At 33.3% G+C, this 23,712-nt stretch overlaps 3 protein-coding genes across 4 annotated transcripts; 1 reads left to right on the top strand and 2 right to left on the bottom strand.

Moving 5' to 3' along the window:
• Nucleotides 1–7,201: 7,201 nt before the first annotated feature.
• On the top strand, nucleotides 7,202–8,252 carry LOC125807891 (photosystem I reaction center subunit IV A, chloroplastic). The gene is made up of 3 exons (XM_049487639.1): nucleotides 7,202–7,559; nucleotides 7,874–7,939; nucleotides 8,033–8,252. The coding sequence occupies exons 1-3, from the start codon at nucleotides 7,308–7,310 to the stop codon at nucleotides 8,132–8,134; spliced, it is 420 nt and encodes a 139-aa protein (XP_049343596.1). The 5' UTR covers nucleotides 7,202–7,307; the 3' UTR covers nucleotides 8,135–8,252.
• A 1,849-nt stretch (nucleotides 8,253–10,101) lies between these two features.
• LOC125807899 (monothiol glutaredoxin-S10) lies at nucleotides 10,102–14,968 on the bottom strand. 2 transcript variants are annotated; one of them, XM_049487649.1, is made up of 6 exons: nucleotides 14,584–14,900; nucleotides 14,409–14,482; nucleotides 11,535–11,609; nucleotides 10,928–10,954; nucleotides 10,366–10,490; nucleotides 10,102–10,268 (listed from the first exon to the last, which is right to left on the bottom strand). In XM_049487649.1, exons 1-5 carry the CDS (start codon nucleotides 14,880–14,882, stop codon nucleotides 10,414–10,416), a joined length of 552 nt encoding a protein of 183 aa, XP_049343606.1. In that variant the 5' UTR covers nucleotides 14,883–14,900; the 3' UTR covers nucleotides 10,102–10,268; nucleotides 10,366–10,413. The 2 variants fall into 2 exon arrangements, with proteins under 2 accessions (XP_049343606.1, XP_049343605.1); XM_049487648.1 differs by having other exon boundaries at nucleotides 10,102–10,490; nucleotides 14,584–14,968.
• Nucleotides 14,969–19,569: 4,601 nt separating this feature from the next.
• On the bottom strand, nucleotides 19,570–21,729 carry LOC125807955 (probable indole-3-pyruvate monooxygenase YUCCA5). Its single transcript, XM_049487712.1, has 3 exons — nucleotides 21,022–21,729; nucleotides 20,420–20,791; nucleotides 19,570–20,135 (listed from the first exon to the last, which is right to left on the bottom strand). The coding sequence occupies exons 1-3, from the start codon at nucleotides 21,673–21,675 to the stop codon at nucleotides 19,911–19,913; spliced, it is 1,251 nt and encodes a 416-aa protein (XP_049343669.1). The 5' UTR covers nucleotides 21,676–21,729; the 3' UTR covers nucleotides 19,570–19,910.
• Between the last annotated feature and the right edge of the window lie 1,983 nt (nucleotides 21,730–23,712).

The following is a 23,712-nucleotide window of genomic DNA, read 5'->3' on the forward strand; positions in this document are numbered from 1 at the left end:
CATTAAGTTGTGGTGATTGTCCTTCTGAAAAGTCGATCGAAGCTTTTCAAATTTCTCTTTGATTTATGAAGAAGACGAGCGCCAAAGCGGTTCAATTTGCGCGGTTGGGCTTGTGGGATTGGACTTGGAGCATATTATTCAGGCCCAATTTATATTGCCTCTTCACGAAAATTTTAATTAGTTGTTCCTAATTTGCATTTTATATTAGGTGCAATTGTTGTTCACTACCCGTTATATATCCAATATATTATTTATTTTGAAGTTTTTTTTTGTCTTTTAATTATTAGTGTTTTAGAAATGAAAAAGAATACAGTTTCGAAATTCAATTTAACTTAAGTTTTAAAAAAAATAAAAAATTCAAAGAGAGTCGCCACTTAATTTTAGAAATCAAAACTTATATTTTCAAAAGTAATTGACTTGATTGACGGTAAAAGAAAAAGAAAAAACCTAGAAAATTGGATAGTAACTTTGCATATGCACCTAATACAAAATAAAGCAGATATCTACTTCAAGTCCATTTTCTTTTATTTCTTTCTATATTCAATCTCTGCCCTCTAATTTTAAATTTGCAGTTTTTTCGTGGTAAAGGCAATTGCTATTGTGGATGGCAAACAATAACTATTTATTTGACTAATTAATTCTCGAGAGTTATTTATTATGTATTTATTGACTGCCAATATAAAGAATAACACAAAATAAGCATCTACTTCAAGTCCATTTTCTTTTTATTTCTTTCTATATATGATCTCTGCCCTCTAATTTTAATTTGCAGTTTTTTCGTTGTAAAAGCAATTGCTATTTGTGGATGGCAAACAATATTTGACTAATTAATTCTCGAATTTTATCACCTTCTGCAATTATCTTTTCCAGAAAGGTGTACTCTTAACAGTATTGATATATTTACTCACGCGCAGAGGATGTTAAGCTTTATGCTTCTACAGTTACTGTCATCTTTTGACAAAAACTGCAAAGAACATTTATGAACATTACGCACTGCAAATACTTGCTGATATTTATTTTTAACTTTTTCTTAATTTCATTTTCTTTTTAGTCGATTGGTGTTTAGTTTTAAGCTTTATGCTTCTACAGTTACTGTCATCTTTTGACAAAAACTGCAAAGAACATTTATGAACATTACGCACTGCAAATACTTGCTGATATTTTTAACTATTTTCTTAATTTCAATTTCTTTTAGTCGATTGGTGTTTAGTTTCTTGCACCACAAACTTTCACTCAACTTGAACAGTTCGACTGCTGAGCCAGAAAAACCAATTACTTGGAAGAACTTTAATTAATCCCAATACTGATTAATTTGATGAAAGAGAGATTTTTAAATGCCTGCGCCTTCAGTTTATTAATTGTTGTAGTAGTCTTTTCTTATTCCGAACATTTTGAGCAATATCCAATTCAGGTTCGCAAGATGATTCCAAACTGTGAGATCCGGAGATTTAATAACAGTAGGCATGCCCTTCTCCTGGTAGGCTGTCTTCTTTTCCAAACCCTTTCGGACACAATTCCTCTTTCTTTCCACATATTACTTTTGCTCTATACCATATTCATAACTGCTTATTATGCAAATGGTAATAGTTCTTTTTGCTTAGAATAATCTTTGTGAACAAACAACAAAACAAAGCAGAGAACGTGCATGTATACAGATAGATTCAGTCCCGTTGAAGTTTATTCTAGTAAAACAAGAAAAAGAAAGTGCCTTCTAGTAAAATGGAGAAAAAAAGAACACGCCCCACCTTAGTGACTGAATGTTGTGGGCATGGTTACGATTACGACTACTTCACACATATTGAAAGTGATATGTTCCACTTTAATTTAAATCCAATTCCATCCACAAAGTTAAATGGAATTAATTGTATAGTATCTCCCTACTTGTTTTGGTGTAAACAGCTTTGTATAGATGATATAGATCAAATTATAGATTTGCTAGAAATTCTGTAATTATCCCTTTTTGGAGCACATACTTTGCTGAAGAATTCAACCTTTCAGTTTCAAAAAAAATAAATATGCTTTCACCCATGTTGAATTTACTTTCATTTCTGTGGAATAAAATAGCTCTGAACTAATCTGTATTCTGAGAACAACCTTTGAGATATATGAGAGAAACATAATTTGAAAGGCTCGTCTTACTTGTTTTTTCACATTATGCAGGTTATAAAACATGTTGTTGAAATGTATAATTAATTTATAACAAGTATTTGACAATTAATGAGATGGGAACACAAAGTTTAACTTCACACCATATTTAATGGTATTCCTCAATTGTATTTTCTTTAGAAAAAATTAAATGTAGGGAAGATCAATAGTGAAGCAACAATTTCAATTTTCACTCATGCAATTGAAAATTTTGTTCATTTGTGTGTTAATTTGTGTGTAATATAAAATTGACTTTCATTTTCCTTTCTTTCCGATTTATATTCATTCCTAATTAGTTTTTCCATTTCTTCGTTGCTTCTACTGAGATATTTTTATCTCTTTGTTTGACTACTATACTTTCTTCATTTTTCTCTTTCTGATGGAATTTTAGGTCACTTTTGAAAGTTGATCAGGTTGATGATGAATATCTTGTTGTTTGAATTGTTTGATTTTTTATTTGTTCTATCAGTGAATCATCTTTTGAGGTTTGATGTAATAAAATTGTGTGTAATAAAATTGACTTTCATTTTCCTTTCTTTCCGATTTATATACATTCCTGATTAGTTTTTCCATTTCTTCGTTGCTTCTACTGAGATATTTTTATCTCTTTGTTTGACTATACTTTCTTTATTTTTGTCTTTCTGATGGAATTTTAGGTCACTTTTGAAAGTTGATCAGGTTAATGATGAATATCTCTTATTATTTGAATTGTTTGATTTTTTATTTGTTCTATCAGTGAATTATCTTTTGAGGTTTGATGTATACTTGGCCTTTTCTTTTACAGGATTTTACATGCATGTTATTATTGTTGACTCGGAGCGCACTTGAAGACCCAGAAGAAATATTTGGAAGAATCCAAAATAGAAGAAGGGTATAAAGGTTTTATAAGAAGTGACTGTGACTATTAAGTGCAGATACAATCTATAGAAGGTCAGTCATTGGCGTAAGTCATCAAGCACGTAATGTCTTCAAGAATTTGACAGGTAGGTGAAATTCTTTATTTTTTCTCTTTTCATATTTCCATTTTCCACATAGCTATCTGTTTTAGTTGTTTTTAAATACAGAGTTTTTATTCAATTTTGTTAAAATCAGAGTTTGTGGTGTAATTTGTCCCATCTATCTTTATTCTTGCTGCTTTATTTTTAAATAGCTTGTTAAATAGCTTCTTCTTGTCTCTTTTCTATAGATCCATTGGACCTCTGAGATGGATATTTATGTTCTCAGGAAACAGAAAAATGGTCAACGATGGAGCTTCAGAGATCTTGGATGGATTCTGTGTCTATGAGATAGTAATTTTTTTTTGTTATTTTGTATTGATATTCAGAATGGCTAAAAGGGGTTCTTTAGTGTAAACCTATGTTGTTTGGATTCTTAAAAATGTCTTGACACAAAAATGCCTTAACACATACGTTTCAGATTTGACAAAAGTTGAAGAATTCGACACGGATGAAAAGTGAAGAATTTGCGGAACTAAGGTGTAATACACATCAAGCAATTTACTTGTATATAGAATTTGCTAGCTTTCAATATATTAAGATATAGGAGCTATGCAGTTTTAACTATTATGTTTCTCCATGTGTTACATTTTCGTTCTTCTAATATTTATAAGTTATTCGTCACTTGTGTAACCATGCAAAACATCTTAAAATTGATAACAGATCGTTGGGCCCGTGCCCATCTAGTCATATAAGAATCTAAGAATCATGTTACTAACGCAAATTGATATTATCTAAATTAAAACTACCCATGGAAAGTATCAAAAACAACTAGAAAGAAATAGACAAAATCTGCATATATATTGCTACTAGAATACTATCCAAAGAAATGCATAAAGCAAGTAAGAGTTAAAAATACGGAAAGAAATGCATGGCTATGAAATACTGTATAAGAGTACGCAAGTATGGATCGGAGGAATTAAGGCCATTATTCATACTAAGGTATCAATGGAGAACTATGGAAGCATCAATAAAGAAGCAAACTAGCCACTAGCTCTCCATAACAATCAATGCAATATTTGCTAGAAACAATGAGTATGGCAGTAACTAAGGAGACTAGAAGACTGAACAAGAGTGGGATTTTCACAAGTTCAAATAAAGAAAGAGGGCAGACACAGGCAACAGAACAGAACAATCAGTCGATTTAAAGCTTAAACAAAATATGTATATGACTATATTCACTTGCCACTCTATTTAGAACTGAAGTAATATGTCTACTGATGAGAGAGGAACATTGTATTTTTTGGCATCCTAGCAGATTGACTATTGAAACTCAACATTAACCAAACTATTTGGATCATAAACATGACAAGATATGGCCATATTAAGGTCATGAAACTACTGGAGAACAAGGTAAAAACTCGCTTTAACAAAAAGAAAACAACTTATGCTGCAAGACTAGACTCTATGGCAACTTAACTTGAACTGACAAAATATAATAAAATATGCATTTCAATAATTATCAAGCAACAGAGAAGTGACATAGACAGTCTAACAATGCAACTTTCAGAAGAGCCTAAACAGCGAGCAACAAACCGATTAAGAACTGGCAACAAATACCTATCTCACCAAATCAAACATGGATCTAAAGATAATGAGTTAAAGAAATAGGATGCATAAGAGTTGTGAGTTTTCACTCATCCGAGCCTGACTCTTTGAGAGATGCTAAAGAACAGTCCCAAAGATAAACTATTTCTCATTAAAACATGTCCTCGGCTGGAAGAAATAAAGCACACGAAAGCATACACAGAAACTGTATATCATGTATTAAGATGAAATTAAAGTAAGTGAGTGCAAGAGAGAAAAGGAAGTTGAAAGAACGAAAGATACACGCAAATAAGAGTAATTTTCTACTAAACTTTGAATCAGTGAAAACGATGGAGAAATACCAAAACCAATGACTATAAACAACTAGATAATCCTTTTAGACTCAGCTCAGCTAAGATCGGAATAAGAAAATGAACCATGAAGAGTTTATGGTCGAGCAAGAGTGAGATCTAATATGCTAACAACTAACACTAAACTACTCCAAAACATAATGTATACACAGATAACACATATAAAAAGAAAAGATATTACTAGCTAATACTCATTAACCAAATCCTAACATATGGAGACCAAAATAAGGATAACACATAAACAGAACACAAACACAGCCAAGAACACATCATAAACAGAACAACATAGAAGAACCGGGAATTAAACAAAACCAAGAAAGGATTTACCTCTTTACGGGCAGCGAACGGAGAACAATGAGCAGAGAAGCAGCTTTCCAGGACCACAACGAGATTCCGAGAACTCCGGCGAGCTCCGACGATGCGTGAAAGAAGAAACAGAACTAAAATAAAACTCAAGTCCTTTTGGATGCTATTTGACAATGTTTTTTGTTCAAATGTTAACTCTCTATCTGCAACCTTATAAAATCTTTGTTTTCTATAAAGTATAAACTATGGTTCTCTCTATCCTTGTATCAGTGCAGAATGACCCCCCGCCCTCTCCAATGAATGGAAAAGAGGGTATTTATAGAAGAAATTAGGGCTCGATTATTGGAGGGGGTGGGGGGAAGCTAAGAAAAAAAAAAGATAGGAACAACGGTCGATTTTTGAAATCCCCACTCGGAAATCTCTGCTGCTTGTACTCAGATTCCAACGGCTAAACAACAAGAGCCGTTCGATCTTGACGCTAGGACGAGTGAATCGTTGATATTGCTCCATCTAGCACTGACACTCGTACGAATTGTCGAGGGAGTGAGGAAGATGACGAGAAAATGCAGCGTACTGTCGCTGCTGCTTTCCGTATATTTTGACGGAATTATTGACACCGTTTGGAGACGTTGCTGCTCTTGTGAAGACGCTGCTGTGTATTGGAATTGTTTTGTCGGTTCTGGGCTTTACCGTTAGAATGAGCTGCTGAGTTAACGTCGTTGGCTTTCGCTGCCTCTGTTTGTTGTTAACGTTAAAAGAAACGTTGCTGGGTTCTTTGTTGCAGAAGAGAATTGGGCCGGGTCGGCTGAAGTTAGAATTGGGCTGGAAGGTTGGTGGTTGCTTGGATTTTGGTGTTGAAGAAGTGGCCTGCTGGAAAATTGAAAGAAGAGGGCCCAACACTTGATCTCCAAATGGGTTAGATTTGTAATTAATAAAAGGGCCGAAGGGTTACAAACTTAACTAACTTAAGTTGAGAAGTTAACCAAATTGAGTTTAATTAGCAAATTCAACTAAAACTTAAATAGGACTAATTAATATAATTAATTAATGAGCTTCTTAATCTTAACGAAACAAAATAATCGACTTAATTATAAACTAATTAATTCAAAAATATTAATTATTATATAACTAAACTAATTAATAAAATATTTAAACAAAACAAAATCTTTTTGAGACGATTTTTGAATATCCATAAAATGTACTAATTATATACATAATTATATAACATATATATTTTATTGAGAAATTATAAAATTTAAAAAATTACACAAAATAACTTGAAAAAATATTTTGAATTTTTATAAAACTAATTATTCCAAATCAACAACTAGTTAATTTTGATTTTGATCCTTTTGATATACTAATAATACACTGAGTAATTAGGTATTCAAATGGTTATGGTTCTTTTACATTGGTTTTCTTACTATTTTCGGTGCTAGTATCGCTTGATTTTTTTGACATTTTCATATTAGCTTCTTTACTCTAGTTTTGTTTCTTAAAACGTGTTTTCTAAATTATTATTATTTTTGAGTTGAGCTTCATCATAAAATAATCTCTCTTTATAAGAAGGATATAAACAAGATTTACGTACATTCTAACCTCCTCAAAGACTGGTATAACTACATCTAATATGTTATTGTAGTCGATCACCCAAAGGCCAACATTATTAGGACATTGACTGGTAATATATTCCCAAAAAAGAGTGAAAAAATATATGAAGAACAAAAAGTAAAGACAAAAGAGAAGTGATGACATTATCCAAAAGAAGGGGATATGGTAACGACGTGGCATCTTCCTAGTGGTTAGAGCAATAGCTCCACGCCATAACTTCACTCGTCGTCCAGGAAAAAGATATCTCCCAATTAACTCTGTTTTCTACTCTGTTTTGTTTTTGCCTTTTTCTTCATCAAATCATCAAACAATCCCCAAAATTCTCAGAAACAAAGTAAGAAAATTAAAGCATATGGCAAGTTGTAACATGGCTTCTGCTGCATCAAGTTTTTTGGTGGCAACTCCTAATGTTGCCTCCAACACCACTTCCCGTACTAATATGTTGTTTTTTCCCTCCAACAAGATCACCACCACCCCGAGACTCGTCGTAAGGGCGGCTGCGGAAGAGGCTGCCGCACCAGCCGCGGCCGCTGCTACCGCTGAACCAGCTGTTGAAACCAAAGCTGCTAAGCCACCCCCAATTGGACCCAAGAGGGGATCCAAGGTAAGTCTCTTAGTCCTGTTAATAGTAATAGTCAAAGTTCGATAATATATTTGAGTCTCAGAATGACTTGATTGATAAAGGCTATGCCACCTTATTGGGAATTGAGGCGTATGTTATTATTGTATTACAAATAGAAAGAAATCATGAATATGTTGTGAAGTAGTCATATAACTTTCATGACAAATTATTATCCTATAGATGTTGTATCTACACATGTTCAAAATGTTATCACGAAAGAATAGTGAATATCATGATATTTTGCATCGGAAAAATATTTTTTCACAGAGAACATCTAAATGAATATTATTTGACAGGTGAGAGTTCTTAGGAAGGAATCTTACTGGTACAAGGGCACCGGTTCAGTTGTAGCTGTTGATCAGGTAAAAAAATAATTATACATGATGTATGTCTAATTAGGATTTATTAACAATGTTTAACTTTTAATGATATCCATTTTGTTGTTAATGTTTCAGGATCCAAAAACTCGTTACCCAGTTGTTGTACGATTTAACAAAGTGAATTATGCTAATGTTTCGACCAACAACTATGCATTGGATGAAATTGAAGAAGTGTGAAATGAGAATGTGTGCCCTCAATTGGAATTAGTATATTATTTGTAGAATGCAAGGCCCTTTGTTTTTTCATGTTTATTCTCTAGTTATATACTGGCTTTGAATGTGAATGAGTATCTTAATTATAGTTTTGTGGCATCGCTCGAACTCTATTCTTTCTAATAACATGAGGAGACAAATCCAAAATTTGAAGTCAGTGATCCATATTGCTAAGATGATCGAATGTTTCATGATAAAAAGAGCTACAAATGATCGAAACAAAAATTAACAAGTTGAAGAACTCGAGCTAACATTATGGCTTCAAACTAACTTAATATTTGAACAATAACGTATTTTGCTCTTCCATCAACATATAAAGGAGGGCAATTCGGTGCATGAAGCATTCTGAATCGTCCACACATGACTAGCTAGTCAATTTTAAGCTATTGCTGACCAAATTCTTACCCTTTTTCATACTTGGAAGCAGGAAATCCCAGAAACTATGCAATACCTCTCCAATAAATCCTTGCTTAGCAGATTTTTTGTAATTGAACATCACTAGAACAAGGGGTCAAGGCTCGAGAACGAGCTATCATGATCAGACTGCTTAACTCTAGAAGAGAAAGCTGTAGCTGATTTCAAAAGAGTCAGATTGTCGACGTTGACTATCAATTCATTACAGACAGGAGAAATGAATGCTCGCAGATAACTACCATCTGAAGACCCACGAAGACCACTAAGGCTGACTAATTAAAAACAGACACACCATACCTACTTACAACATATCTAAGGGGTCACGCATGAGAAAGGAGGGAGATTAAGGGACACAGCAACAAATCAGGCATAGAGACACAAGGTTAGATGAACACGACAAGGAATGGCATTCACAACAGATGCACTTATCAACAAAGCAATACAATCTGAGGTAGAGGAATGACCATACTCATAGTTGAAGCTCATGAACTAGACAACTACCTCGTTTACAGTCCATACCCAAATATAGGTGCTTAGACTCTTCCAATTTTGTTTTACGAACACTACAAACTTGAAGATAGAAGGTCTTTGATTCCTTCAAATCCCTTTGCTAAAAGAATCTTCTTTTTTGGTACTCTTCATGAGAGGGATGTGGTCTGTAATTCACATTCAAAGCACTGTTTTCTGAGCGAGCTTTAATCACAGAAGAACATTCAACCTCTGTACAGGTATGTGGTAATCTACACCAAATCTTTTCAGGTGAACCAAGACAAGTTCAGCTTGAACCTGTTCCGGTAGCAGCTTGAATCCATCTGGGAGACTGGAACACAACTAAAGCTAACGTTGTTCATTTGGAATGAAACAAAAAACCATCCACTCCTCTCGGGCTATGCTTCAGTTTCCATATCCTCATTCTGATTGCGGCAAGGAACATCAGAAAAATAGCACAAGTAGTACAGTGATTTCACCGGCAGCAAACAGAGAAGTCAGTCCTCCCAATCCCAAGATCAAGTAGTCGAAAAAGAAGGCTGGAATCTTCAGGGTGTTCCGATGAATGTCTTATGCACCATAGAAGTACAACCATGCAGCTTCAGATTGAATCTTCTTAATAAGTTTAGTAGCTTTTGCAATCTTCTCTTTTATTCAAACTGTAATTATTGAACTGATATGATCCCCCTTACTGGAAAAGGCCAATGACAGAATTTATATGCATCTTGGGTCTGGTCCAATGTTTAAAAAGTAATTTCACCGCAAACAAATTCAATCAATCAACTTCAGCATGCATGGTATATTTATACACATCTCTGCTCAGGCCCAATGTCTAATAAGTAATTTTACCGTGAACAAAATTCAATCAATCAACTTCAGTACGCATGATGCATCTTTACAAGATTTGTTTCATGGACGACACTGGGTTTGGAGTAAGGTGGGGGTGGGTGGGTTGGTTAACTACCCATAGGAAAATGAAAGCCGGCAATATTAAGCAAGCTGAATATTTGAAGTTTCAAATAAGTTTATTTGACAGACAAACACCAAATTCTTATTTCGTTTTCAATTGATATAGTTTCTCATAAATAAGAGCAGTGCAAGTGCTGGTCAATATTGCAAAGTACAAAACCAGTCTTTGAGGAAGGAAGAAATTCAGTTATAAACTCATGAATGAAGTTTATATCAACATAGATTCCTGCTTCAACAATGAGCTTTCCAATCAGAAGCAAGATATACCAGTAAGGGAACTACATAATAAATATGTCAAAGAGATCTGGAAGAATAATGCGTACAAGGAGAGCATGAGATAGGATCACTTGGCATGGATAGCTCAAGAGGGCCTAGCTCTCTGTTTTCCCAGCTTTAGCTTCCGATAGCAAAGATTCAAGTTCTCCTTTCCGATACAGCTTAATTGTATCTGCACCCAAAAAAAAAAAGAGTAGGGCAACTCATTCAACAAGCTTTTTAATATTCCAACAATTATGATATGTTATCCAATCTTTCAACAGTAGTAATGCACAGATTGCAAGGAATGCCTACAACCTTACCTTGAAAAAGTACACTAGTGTTCAATCAACTATAACGCCTTATTTTCACTAATTCAGCACAATTTTTGTTGAAAGGACATAAAATGCCAACCACTCATTTTAAAGTAATCCACAAAATCCTGTTGCTAAAACAGCCTGCAGAAGGTGCCTAATAACTATAGTGCTTAAACAAGGACCAGAATGTCATACAAATAGGTTATAAAGTTGGGAATCAAGTCAAATAATTATTTTTAAGGAATAAACGCAGAATAGCAATACTGTCTCTGCAAATATATGGTGAAAGCAAAAAAACAATCAGAGAATGTACCTGTACAACCACCAATGTGTTTGGCCCCTGGTCATAATAAAAAAGAGTCATTTATTAGAAGTCCTTCACAAAAACCACAAAATAAAAATCAGCAGCAAGTGCCAACAAAATTTGTAAACAGGCAACTCTCTTCATTCAGTGGCAGTATGCTTACTTTCAAACTATGCAAATAGTTCTTTGTTCTTTTTTGATAGGTAAAGCAGTTTTTTTCGATTCATTTTTTATGCTGTGTGTGTGGGGGGAGGGGGGTCATACATATTGTCTCTAAAAGATGAAATATCTTCAAATACTTATGGTGCTCTTCAAGAAGACATCTATTACTTCTGAAAGTTTCACATATAAATAAGTTTTTGTTCATAATTATGTAGAGGGGTGAGATCATCCCCGAGTTTCAAGGATTGCAGTTGATCCAAAGGGTTGGCTCTAGATGGATTTTTTTAATGAAGGAAAGATGAATTTCTCGGTCATCAAAGAAAATTATCTGCTTATTACATATAGAATTATATAAATTCAGGAAGCTCCCATAAAAAATAGATAAGCTCCAACAATTTGTTGTCATATCCAAACATTGTAGAGATCAACAACTCCACAATACCACATTTCTTACCAATGAATACATTGGGAACCGTATGCTGTCCAGTAAGCCTTTCCAGTACTTTCTGCAGTTGTGGTCCTTGGGGACCTGAAACAATTTAGAGATAGCATCAACTTATTTCGTAAAAAGTATACATTTGAATATGACTAGAGCACGAAATGCCACAGTTACAACTTAGATAACCTTTGTTAATGGGAAATAATTTCATAGTGCAGATAATCAAAATGAACTAATAAGACTTCTAGTGAACTGTGCACACACTTTACCCAAGTCTATTAGATCTCCTTTTAACATCTGTTTCCCTTCTTCTTTAGGGAAGTCTGTGACTGTGGTAGTAGAAGAATATTCAAAGGCCAACATGCACTCATGGTTAACTAACATTACGAGAAACAGCACAATTTCAGACCTTTTCCTCTTTGTTTGATGATAGTTCTACTTGCAAAACAAGGTTGCATGTTGCTACCCTCATCTGTGGATTGCAATTTTGTACCATCAATAACATTAGAATTTTGGGGTCACAATCTCACTGATATTTTAAGACATGGTGAAAGGAGCCATGCATTAAAAGACAGATAATTCATGTAAATTACGTACAGCCACTTCCAACTGAACTTTGTCAAATTCCCCAAACAGAGTTGTAGCCTACTGATGTGGATGAAACTACTCTATGCAAGATGGGAAGGTGTTTGCTCACATTTGGTTTTCTAAAGAAGTTGCACGCATCACAACCAAAACTGAAGGAAAGCTAATGAACTTCAAGTTTTCACAATTGACCATCATCCATCAAACTAGACGGACTCCACAAAATAATATGATTAATATACTCCTAAGGTTCTAAGCACAAGAACTTTTTGCCTTTATACTGTGACTAGAATTCAACTTCCAAGGTAAAGGCCCTTTTACTCCTCTCAATAAAGGCCCCAACAGCTAGACACTATAAGATGTAAATTCTTATGGGAAGGCACCAACATTAACAACAAGATCCACTTCGTGAAATGGTCTAAATTCATGTTTCCCAAAGAGCTCGGTGGACTTGGAATCAAGGAACTATCACTATATAACAAGAGCATGCTGATGAAATGGCACTGGAAGTACAGTCAAGAGGACGCTGGCTTACAGAAAGAAATCATCGCAGCAAAATATGGGAGGCTCAACCACTATATGATGATTATTCCAGCAATACATATTTGCAGGTGGTAGATGGGGTTCACACAAAATTCTGGAGAGATAAATCGATATGGGACTCAACACTAAGGAAGCTTTTCCAAACATCTTCACTATAGCAGCAGTCCAGAATCCTTCGTTGCTCGAAATAAAGAGAACAACTAATGGAACCTGAATCTTAGGAGGAATCTGCAGGACTTCTAAGTTGATGAACTCACACACCTGGAAATGCCGGAGAAATACACCATCAACACTCAGTTGAGAGAGAAATTAAAATGGGGCAGCTCTATGGATAGAACATGCACAGTCAAGGAAGGTTATGGAGCTATGTGCTCCAACAATATGATGATTGACCTATGGCCTTAGGAGCTAGCTAGCAAACAGGTGTTACATGTGCCAAGCTGCTTCAAAATCCATCAACAACCTAATCTTTCACTTTCCAAAGGCTACAGATTTCTGGAACATGTTCCCCAGTGTTTTTGGTTTGAAGTGGACTATGCCTTTCACTGTCAGAGACGCCTATGTGAGCTGGAACTCAAAGAAGGTTGACAAAACCATCAGGAAAATCTGGAAAGTGGTACCTGCAAGCATTTTCTGGCGCATTTGGAATTTTGGACTGAAAGAATCGACAGATGTTTTGATGGGTTATCAACTTCAAGCTGCTCCCTGAAGTCTAGAATGTTTGGTTAATCTTTCTGGTTGGGGTAAATTTTCGCCTGATAATAACTCTGGCTTGTTTTTGGACTAGATCAGCTCTCTAGTTTGTTAGGCTTCAACTATAAATGAGCTGATAAACTCTTCTGTTTGTAATTTCATTGCTACTGCTTGATATCTTTATGATATCGTACTCTTCTTCTTCTTTTTTTGAATCTAGTAATGTTACCTTTACGATATCCTACTTACTTGATCAAAAATGTCCTTTTTACTTCTCTCTCCACAGTAGGCACCAGTCTTGGCAGATATCCTAAGGTTCAGGCCTAGTTAAACAAAAAATATAGTCTAGACAATGCAAATGCAAGCTCGCCCATCTACTTAAGGACCATTATCCACCAACATTTCTCGTTCAACAACAACAGACCCAGTATAACCCCACAGATGGGGTCCGGAGAGGGTAGAGTGTACCCAGACCTTACCCATACCTTTGAGAAGGTAGAGAGGTTGTTTCTGAAAGGATCTCGTCTGAACAAACAGTGTAAAAAGGCAATAGCAACAAGCATTTTGGCCATGCATAATGGAAATTCTTGTCTTACATTTGAGGAATTAGGTGGAAACAACCAGAACTAATAATTTTGCATCACAAACATTCTGCTTTTTTAACAACATTGGTTTTGCAGAAGGATAGCAATCTGCCTACCTAATATCAATTGGCTTACTTATTCATCAGGAACTTGAACTCAAGTACTCAACTGGTTTTCATGTAACCAAAATAAACAATGCTAGTAGACTATCTATAGGGATTTTCATCTGTGAGTATTCAACTCATTAATTATCTTAGCTTCAAAGTCATATATGCATATAAGCCTTAACTTCAGATTCACAGCAATCATCCTAAAAAAAATTCTACATAAAACATTATAAATATCACATTCTCAATTCACATTAAGCAAAAACTGTGATTCCAACACAAAGTAAACATTTTTTTCCCCAAAACATGAAAGCATAAGGCTCGAACAGAAGATGTACTAAAGTAAAGTAAAAGTACTTGACTTTGGAGAAACTTACCCATTTCGTCCAATTCAATAACAAGAGGATCTACACCAAGTCTCTTGAACAAAACTTTCACCTCAGTTGAATACCTTTTGTAACAAATTAAAAAAACACTTCAAAATTCATTCAGAAATTAGACCATTAGTCATAGAATTCCAATATCATACGAGATATTAATTTTTCAACTTACGAACACCAACTCTTGGAGTAGACAACTACTGGGTTTTCCGTAATAGTCTTTTTCACGCTCTCCTCCAATCGGGACCCGAATGAACCCGACATCGCTCGAATCTGCACCCGACCGATTTTCCGGGGACCATTGTTTTCGATTCTGGACCCAAATCTGTGTAATCTGACACTTGAAACACTGCAATTGGAATTGGGAATGACCTGTAAGTGCCGGACAATTTGAGTTCCATTTTGAGGGTGAAAGGATTGAGGAATAGAAAAAGTACTGAAGTTTTTAGTCAAACTCGAAGTGGCAGCCATTTTTATTTTTTTGGAGAAACGTTGCTCAGTTCAGTTCAGTTGTTGAGATTTTCTTCTTCTTTGTGGTGTTGGTAAATTCACGTGATTCGGTTTTTGATCATGGCTAAATTCAGCCAAAAGATAATAATTTAAAAAAAAAAAAATCTCTATAAATTATGGAAATTTGATAGTAAATTGGACATTTTTATTCAAAATTTGGAGAGAAAAATGTTGTTCTCTAGTTCTTTTTTTTCCTTTTTGGTGTCATACCACATTACAGCAGATTAAATTCGAATTTGCACCAAAAAGTCTTATATTGAGGAGGGTAAATGTTTCTTAACAAAAACAACTTCATATCCAAAGAGATTCAAATTCGAGACATCTTGATTGAGAAAGAAGGAGTATTTACCTCTCCACTACAACCATGACTCATTCCTCAAGTATTTGTTATATAAATAAGATAACTACAAAAAATATGTAGATCTTGTTTAATTATATACATCGTTCCTAATTGGGACAGACCTAAGGTTTTACAATTATTATGTTTGGCTCATATGGTTAAAAAATGACATATTTTAAATAACTATCTTATCTCTATTTTGGTAATTTAAAAACACATGCAAAATAAGTTTTAAATTTTAATTTAAAAATATCTAATAAAAATATTTTATCTTGTATTCTGGTAAGGATCAATAGGAGTTGTCAAGCATAATTTCAAATGAATATGTTTGTAGTTATATATAACTAAAGTTTAAACATATATATTCAGATTCCAGATAAAATGACTGAACTTTAATCAGGGCCGGCTCAACATATCTCGTGGCCTAAGGCAAAATCATATTAAGAGGCCCTTAAATTTATTTTATAAAGTTTATACACTAACAGGAAAAAATATTTTCTACACAATAGATTAATCATTTAAGACAAAAAATAACAATTTTCACACACAAAAAGAAAAGGAAGAAAAGTACAAAAAATAAAGTGATGGATTATCGATGTTAAGCTTCAAAATTCAAATTTAAACTTTAATTTGGCTATCATCACAAATAAGAAAAAGAAAAGAACATACATAACTTAATAGTTGAAGTTTTGAACATGGATAGTAACAAAAATCTATACACCTTCTTATCAAATATGTGATCAATTTAAATGATATAATTCTTTTTAAATGATATAATTCATTCTATTGAGTAGCACTCATTGGTGAATATCTAAAACAAATTATAAAATTTTCATATAATATATTAAATTAAAACGAAAAGGAAACTTGTGCATGAATGTTTTTGTGTTCACGCATTTTAAGAAAGGGTTGAAAAAAATTCATTATGTTATCAATATATATAACTTAGTTCCTATATAAAAATGATAAAATTTAAAATTGGAAGATAAAACAAATATATCAAATAATGAGTGAAAAGATTATGAGAATTTATGTACTTATTGATAAAAAATACTCTCAAACAAATTATAATAAAAAATATACAATAACAATTTTATTTATATAAATTATATTAATATATAATAAAATCAATAACAATAATTTAAATAAATTTGGGGCCTTCAAATTTTTGAGGCCTAAGGCAATGGCCTCACTGGCCAAGCCTTCAAAGCTGCCCCTGACTTTAATTATATATATATGTCTGTGATCCACTACAAGAAAAGGGTGAATTACATGGAGATTTTCCTGGGAATTGGTATGAAAATTTGCAAGAAAATAAGTTTCATGTGAATTTTCATACCAATCCCTAAGAAAATCCCCATGTAATTCACACATTTCTTGTTGTAGTGTGAAGTTAAAAAATAAAATAAAAAAATAACTTCAGTCATATATGTCTTTAAACTTCAGCCATATTTTCTCTTGTACACTTCCACCTCTCTTATCTTTAAGGCCCAAAAATGAGAAGTCAGTGGGCTGCAGTGACGGATGAACTTAGTGGCCACAAGTAATAGGCCTCAAGTTGAATAAGATTGAGCAATTTCTCTAAAATTATATAATAAGAGAGTATTCCAAGATTGTCAAAATTTTATGGGACTGCCTTTTCAGACATTGCCATCCTACGAGTGAAGTTCATGCATTTATATCATAAGTTAAAGCAAAATAGTTGGACTTCAGTTGTTATTGTCTAAACTTCAGCCATAGATTACAAGTTCATTAATTTTTACTTAAACTTCACTCATATATACTTGAGCTTTGAACAAAAATAACTGAACTTCAATCATATAGGTCAAGTTTAATGACTTAATTTCAGACATATATTACATATGAATTTTAACTAAAAGTACTAAAATATTGTAGAACCTTCTATGCTCTAGTCTACGTGTAAAAAAATGGACCACTGAGAAGGGAATCTAACCACACTTAAATTTATTGATAAATGATAACAACATTTCTGGCGTTGTTTAGTTGTTGACATTCTTACATATGCTAGTTTCTGTGGATGAGTAACATTTTCAAAGGGTCCTTCCAGAGATCAATCTTTTGAAAGGACAAGCTAAAGTGATCGATCAAAGAATAGAAAAAAAAACAAAAGTGATCATCCATCTCTAGGCGCTAGTACAATTTGAATACTAGATATGATCTTATCAACTAGTGAAACGGTAATGTCAAATGTACAAGCCTTGTTGACAAAAAACAAGAAAAGTTGAATCAGTACCAAAAAGACAAAAATATCTTCACACTCGATAATTTTATTCTAAAACAAGTAAACCAATATAAGTACATATTAAAGCAATAATATTATTTAACCTTGGTTAGTTGATAAAAATTGATGTGTCAAATACATATTTTGCATTCATTGACTCAGTAAAAAATACCAAGTTTAAGCAAGTTTTTTTCTGTAGTAGTGTTTATTATGTTTAAACATAGAATTTTTAACAACTTGGTGTCGTGGTGTAGTTGGTTATCACGTCAGTCTAACACACTGAAGGTCCGGGCGACGCCAGTTTAGTTTTTTTTTTAATCTGTTTTTCTCCTCACAAGTGGGTTTCGATAAATCCTCCATTCAAGTGCTCGGGTGGAATTAGTTGTTTCGATAAATCCTCTATTCAAGTAAGCAGTGTTTCTATAATATGATTCTACAAAACTATAACACTTGTGATTTTACAAAAAATATTCAACTATAAGAATTTTCGTAAGGGTCCATGTGCTAGCTAAACAACAATTAATTGATGTCATTTTTTATGCATATTATGATTAGAGCTGGGGTCAAACTCTAATATAATCAGATCATAATCATGAGAAATAAAGCAATTTGTATAAATTTTCTATTCCAGAATCAAATGGAGAGGAATAACAATAATGAGTGAGGTAGTATGAAAAATCTCTACCTATCATACATACAACTATTATTGAAGATAGTAAATATTTATTGTAAGTCCGCAAGACCACTATTAAACATTAAACATATATGACAGAGAAAAATACATATGTAGATTTTCTGGCAAATGAAGGTCATTGGCAGCGGCACATCTAATTCCAATTAACACCAGATCATGTAGACCCACCCCACAGGGTGAGTAAAATACTCTATACTAAGAGATTTGTGATTTTCAAGTCTTGAACCCGAGTCTAGTAAGTGATTTCAACTATTATCATAGTGTATCTTAGTGTTTTTAATACACACGTTATTATGTTGGAAACAAGAATTAAGGTAGGGACCCATTTACACAATTATTTTGAATTCATGATCAGATCAAGTGTCATGATCTTCTTCTTATTATTATTTTTTACTTTTTTTAACCAATAATGTGTATGCTAGGATGTTGAAATGATGAGTGATTGCTATCAGAACTCTCATATGACTGTATTGAATATGACTTGAAAAGAACTTAGAGATATACTACAATATTCCTTCTGCAGTTGTACGTGTTCTATCAGTGTCTTTTTAACGTACACAAATAATGGAAATTGAAGTGTCATTTTCTCACTCTAAATTTTCATTTTCTTCAACTAAGGAAACCAGGATTTTCTACAAAAGGAGTTTTTTCCTCGGAAAATTATAATGTGCAAATGTCAGAGTAGACAAAAGAGACCGCATAAATGATAAACACCCTTCACGTCCAACTTTGTTCTTAAGATTGTCAGTTCAAGTCAATTAAAGGAGTAAAAAGTGGAGCTGGAGTAAAAAAAAAATTAAAAATATAATGATGTTTTATGCTTTTTTTTTTAAAAAAAAATCTTGTTAGAATTTCCGGTTATGCTAATGTTTTAGTATCGACTAAGAGCTGTTTGGATGGACTTAAAAATTGCTTTTAGCTTCTTTTTTTTTGGGGGGAGTGTTTGACATAATTCAGAGTAACTTTCAAATTAAGTGATTTTAACTCTTTTTTTTCTTTTTCTTTTTTTTTGGTTTCTTACTCGGTGTCTGGTATCCATATTGAAGTCCAATTAAATTTGGATTTGCGACAGAAAGTCCCACATTGAGGGTAAAACGCTCTCTAACAAAGGCGACTCCGTACCTTAGAAGACTCAAACTTGAGAACTCTAATTAAAAATGAAGGAGTACTTATCAACTCCACCACAACACTTGTTGGTAAGTCGACTCATTATAGCTTAACAACTATTTTGCTTAAAAGCTACTAAAATTCGGATCCAAACGGCTCTTCTATAGTCCATCTTTTTTTGTGGTCAACATCAGTACTTAGTTTGTCATGAAAGATCAACAGGAAACCTAGAACATTATTATGAAAGAGTACTAATAACTTTAAAGGAACAATCTTTGTCATTGTAATAAATAATAATTGTACAATTTTGTATAATGGAAAAGTCAATACAAACAAAAACAAATTTGTGGAAGAGAAAAGAGAAACGCCTCTTCATCCTCTAGTAAAATGCCCAAACTATAGCAAAACTTGAGCTTTTTTTTTATTTTTTTATTTTTTGGAGAGGGCTGATCTCTCTGTATATACTATATTCTGCTGTTTTCCTTTTGTATATTTTTTTTTACACAAGTATTTTATACATCTCTTTTCTTTAATCCCCTGTTATAAAAAATGAAGGGAATTTTTTGTTAATTTTTTTTTTTCATTTTTTCATATTTTTCAGTTGGATTAAAAGGTTGAGATGCATCTTCTGTGTGTAGGAACTTTTTGCTTTTTTTGTTTGAGATCTTCTTTGTAAACTTTGCCAATATCTTGTGCAATATTTATAGCATCAGCAGAAGCACCAGCTAGCCCTTTCCTTGTAAATCCAATTGCATATAGCCCAGAGTTTCCTTTCCAATTATTTGGGAATTGTGCTTTTGGAAATCCATTATTGGAGAAAAATTCACTTTCCTGCATCACATAACAAAAAATAACATTAGCACACTTTTCAAGAACATTTAAATAGTCCGAGCTATGTTAGTCTGACTCTTAACAAATGTTGATAGCTTGAATTTTTCAAAAATGTCATTCACAGGCGTGCAACCACATTTTTGAATAGTTCAAGCAAGTGACAAAGTAAAACTTCTTATATTTTGTTGGTGTATATAACTTAAACTCGTTTAAAAATCATTAGAAACTTCCAAAACTGTCAATGTTATTAAAAAAGTTCCAGAAGGATTGTGACATTGTCTCACCTGTAGCCAGTAAGGAACATTGCTGCAGTAACCAGTAGCAAGAACAACAGAGTCAATTTCTAGTTTTTCGCCAGTAACAAGTTCAACGGTGCCACATGAAAACTTTTTGATTCCTGGGACGACTTTAACTTTTCCAGATCTAATTTTTTCCAAGGCACCAATATCTAAAACTGGTGTTTTCCCATGTTTGTTCTTGAGTTCCAATGGTCCAATTGATGGCCTTTTTAGTCCATAATTCTCAATATTTCCCAAAATAAACCATGCAAGAATAAGTAGAATTTTGTCAACTAGCCAAAGAGGCACCCATTTCATCATAAACATAGCTAGCTCAAATGTTGATTTTCCAAAAATTTCTCTTGGCAAAACATGAACCTGAAGAAGAAAAAACAGAGCAAACTACATCAGTAAGCAGAGTAAATTCAAGATTTAGAGTCGGTGTGTTCTATTTTTTAAAATGTTTAATCTTTTTAAGCTAGACGCAGTAAGTCGTGGTGGACCCCAGTGCGTCTTAACTAAAATTACCGGGAACATTGAAAAATCATTAGAATTTCAAAAGGATCCGTAATCATCAAATTTAAATTTTGAATTCGTCTACTGCTTACCGAGCTACGACAGACAATTGATGGTTGAGCACCATGATTTGAAAGATCAAGAGAGACTTCCATTCCAGAATTACCACATCCAACAACAACAACTTTTTTTCCCTGATATTTTTCCCCTGATTTATAATCACAAGCATGAATCACTTCACCTCCAAATTCTTTCAATCCTTCAATATCAGGCACAACTCTCTCAGCATTTTCGCCCGTGGCTACAACAAGCCACTGGGAAATGTACTCAACTTCAAAGCCGTTGGGTGAGCTAGTTTTCACCCTCCACACTCTACAAGTTTCGTCGTACTTAGCTGATTGAACACACTCGTTGAATTGAGGGTTAATGTCAAAGTGTTTAGCATATAGTTCGAGGTATTCGATAAATTGTCTCTTAGTTGGATACTCAGGGAAGTGATTTGGGAATGGGAATTTCGGTAATTGGCAGAATTTCTTGGGGAGGTGGAGCTTTAAACGATCGTACGTTCGTTTTTGCCATAGAGATGCGATACAGTCAGATCTTTCTATAATGACAAATGGAACTCCTTGTTCTCTCAAGCAAGCTCCTACAGCTAGTCCTGATGGACCTGCACCAACAATTACAGGGCCATTTACCCAAACACATCTACGAGAAACAGAATCTTGTTCTGATGAGAAGGTAAACATTTTTGTTATTTTCTAGTGAAAATGGTGTGTGTTTTGTTTGTTTAAAACGAATCGGAGCGACAACAGAAAACTTTGTTGTGTAGAGAGAATAGAAGACTTGATGGAATTTGTTTGTTGAAGAGAGATGGGGTGTAAAGGGCATTTATATAGAAGATTTTTAATTTTTTTTATTTTGTTATGTGGCATGTGCCAGTTAATGCATTTTGACGGGTCATTCTCGAATCATAAGCTATCATACTAATTATTTTATTTCATATTACTTAATTAATGTTACTAAAATATTAATTCCATTTTTTATACTGAGGTTTAGCTTCTGGTTATTATTCCTTTTGTTTGAGACCTTTTTTTCTCTCTCTGTTGTAACTTGTATGGCTTTGAGAGTTAGTGTGGTTTCACCCAAAAAATGCATTATATATTTTGAGGGATAAGAATCTGAAAAATATCTCAACTTTGGTCGAATTTATTGTTGCGATACTAAACTTTCATGAGAACCTATTACCTCTCTAGACTATTTAATACCATATTTTAAACATATATATTTGCCCACGTGGACATAAAAAATAATGCAAAATTATAAATAGTAATGTGTCAACGTGGCAGATATATACCTTTAAAATACACTATTAAATAGTTCAGGGGGTAAAACATACGGTATTAAATAGCCTCATGAAAGTTTAGTATCGCAACAGCAAATTCGATCAAAGTTGAGGTATTTTTCAGATCTTTATCCCTATATTTAACATAAAAGTTATTTTTATGTTTGTATTGTGGTTGAGTTCCTGAAAATTCTGACTTCGTTATTTACAGCAACCATCCAGATGTAACAGAATAGAATATAATGCATTCAAAATATTCAAGTAGGTGATCTTATTTTTTTTCACATTCTTAATTTAATTACACCTTGTAACTAGTTACATTAATGTTTCACATGATGGTAATTAGGTGACAGAAATAGCAATTAAGTGAGTGTACAAAACTAATGATGGTTAGTGTAGTACAGACAGTAAGAAGCAGGTCCCTTGCTTCCTATCAAAGGGGAAATGCATAACTTTTGTCCTACTAAAAATTACACTAAATATATAAAATCAAAGTCATTTTTTTTACTATGGATGGTAAATATAGAATTTTCTTAATAAAATTTTTAACTCTGTTGTTGGCGACAACCATCTAAATAAAATAGAATGCATGCAAAATATTCATATAGGTGAGCTTAATTTTCTCCACATTCTTTTTAATTACATACACTTATTTTCCCGTTTCATTTTACTTGATTCTTATATCAAAAATAAATAGTTTATTTTATTTATCTATTCTAACAAATTAAAAGAGTTTATACTTTTTTTCTCATATTGTATTAAATAACTGCATGAAGTAATAATAGTCAAATTTAAAGTTTCACGCATCATTAATAAAGTTAGATACAACATGTTGCAATAATAACTTAATTCGAGGCATTAATAAAATATTGTCATTTGCTCCAAACAAAAAAAAACTAGCGCATTTAGTAAATCATACCGTTAAATAAAACTTTTTTAAGGAATGTGTCATATCAACATAGATGAAGTAATATGAAATGACGAGAGCATAGATTGTTTCATATGATGGTAATTAGGTGACAAAAAGTTAATAATAATAGTAATTAATTATGTAAGTGTACAAATTTTAATGATGGTTAGTGTATAGTACAAATTTAAACAGCTAGCTTTCTTGCTTCCTATTAAGGAGAATTGCATTATTTTTGTCGTACTGAAAATAACTAAACATGCTTCTTCCACTTACAAATTTAAAGAGAATAAATAATAAATGATTAAACTGACCCTACGAAAGATCACATAAAAATCTTTAAATGCTTACGTGGCAATTATAATGCTGACTAGGATAAACCAACAGAATGCCCACGTGGATAGGGTGTTGAATTGTTAAGATTTTATCTTAATTCTTAACCCAATCTCTATCTCTAATGGACCCTCTGGTCCCAACAGAAGTAGACTCCATAGGCCCATCTGAGATTGTAAGTATTTGGACCCGGAAAAAAAA

This window comes from Solanum verrucosum, unplaced genomic scaffold (genome assembly GCF_900185275.1).
Source record: "Solanum verrucosum unplaced genomic scaffold, falcon-dt-bn FXZP01000183.1, whole genome shotgun sequence".
NCBI classification, from domain to species: domain Eukaryota; kingdom Viridiplantae; phylum Streptophyta; class Magnoliopsida; order Solanales; family Solanaceae; genus Solanum; species Solanum verrucosum.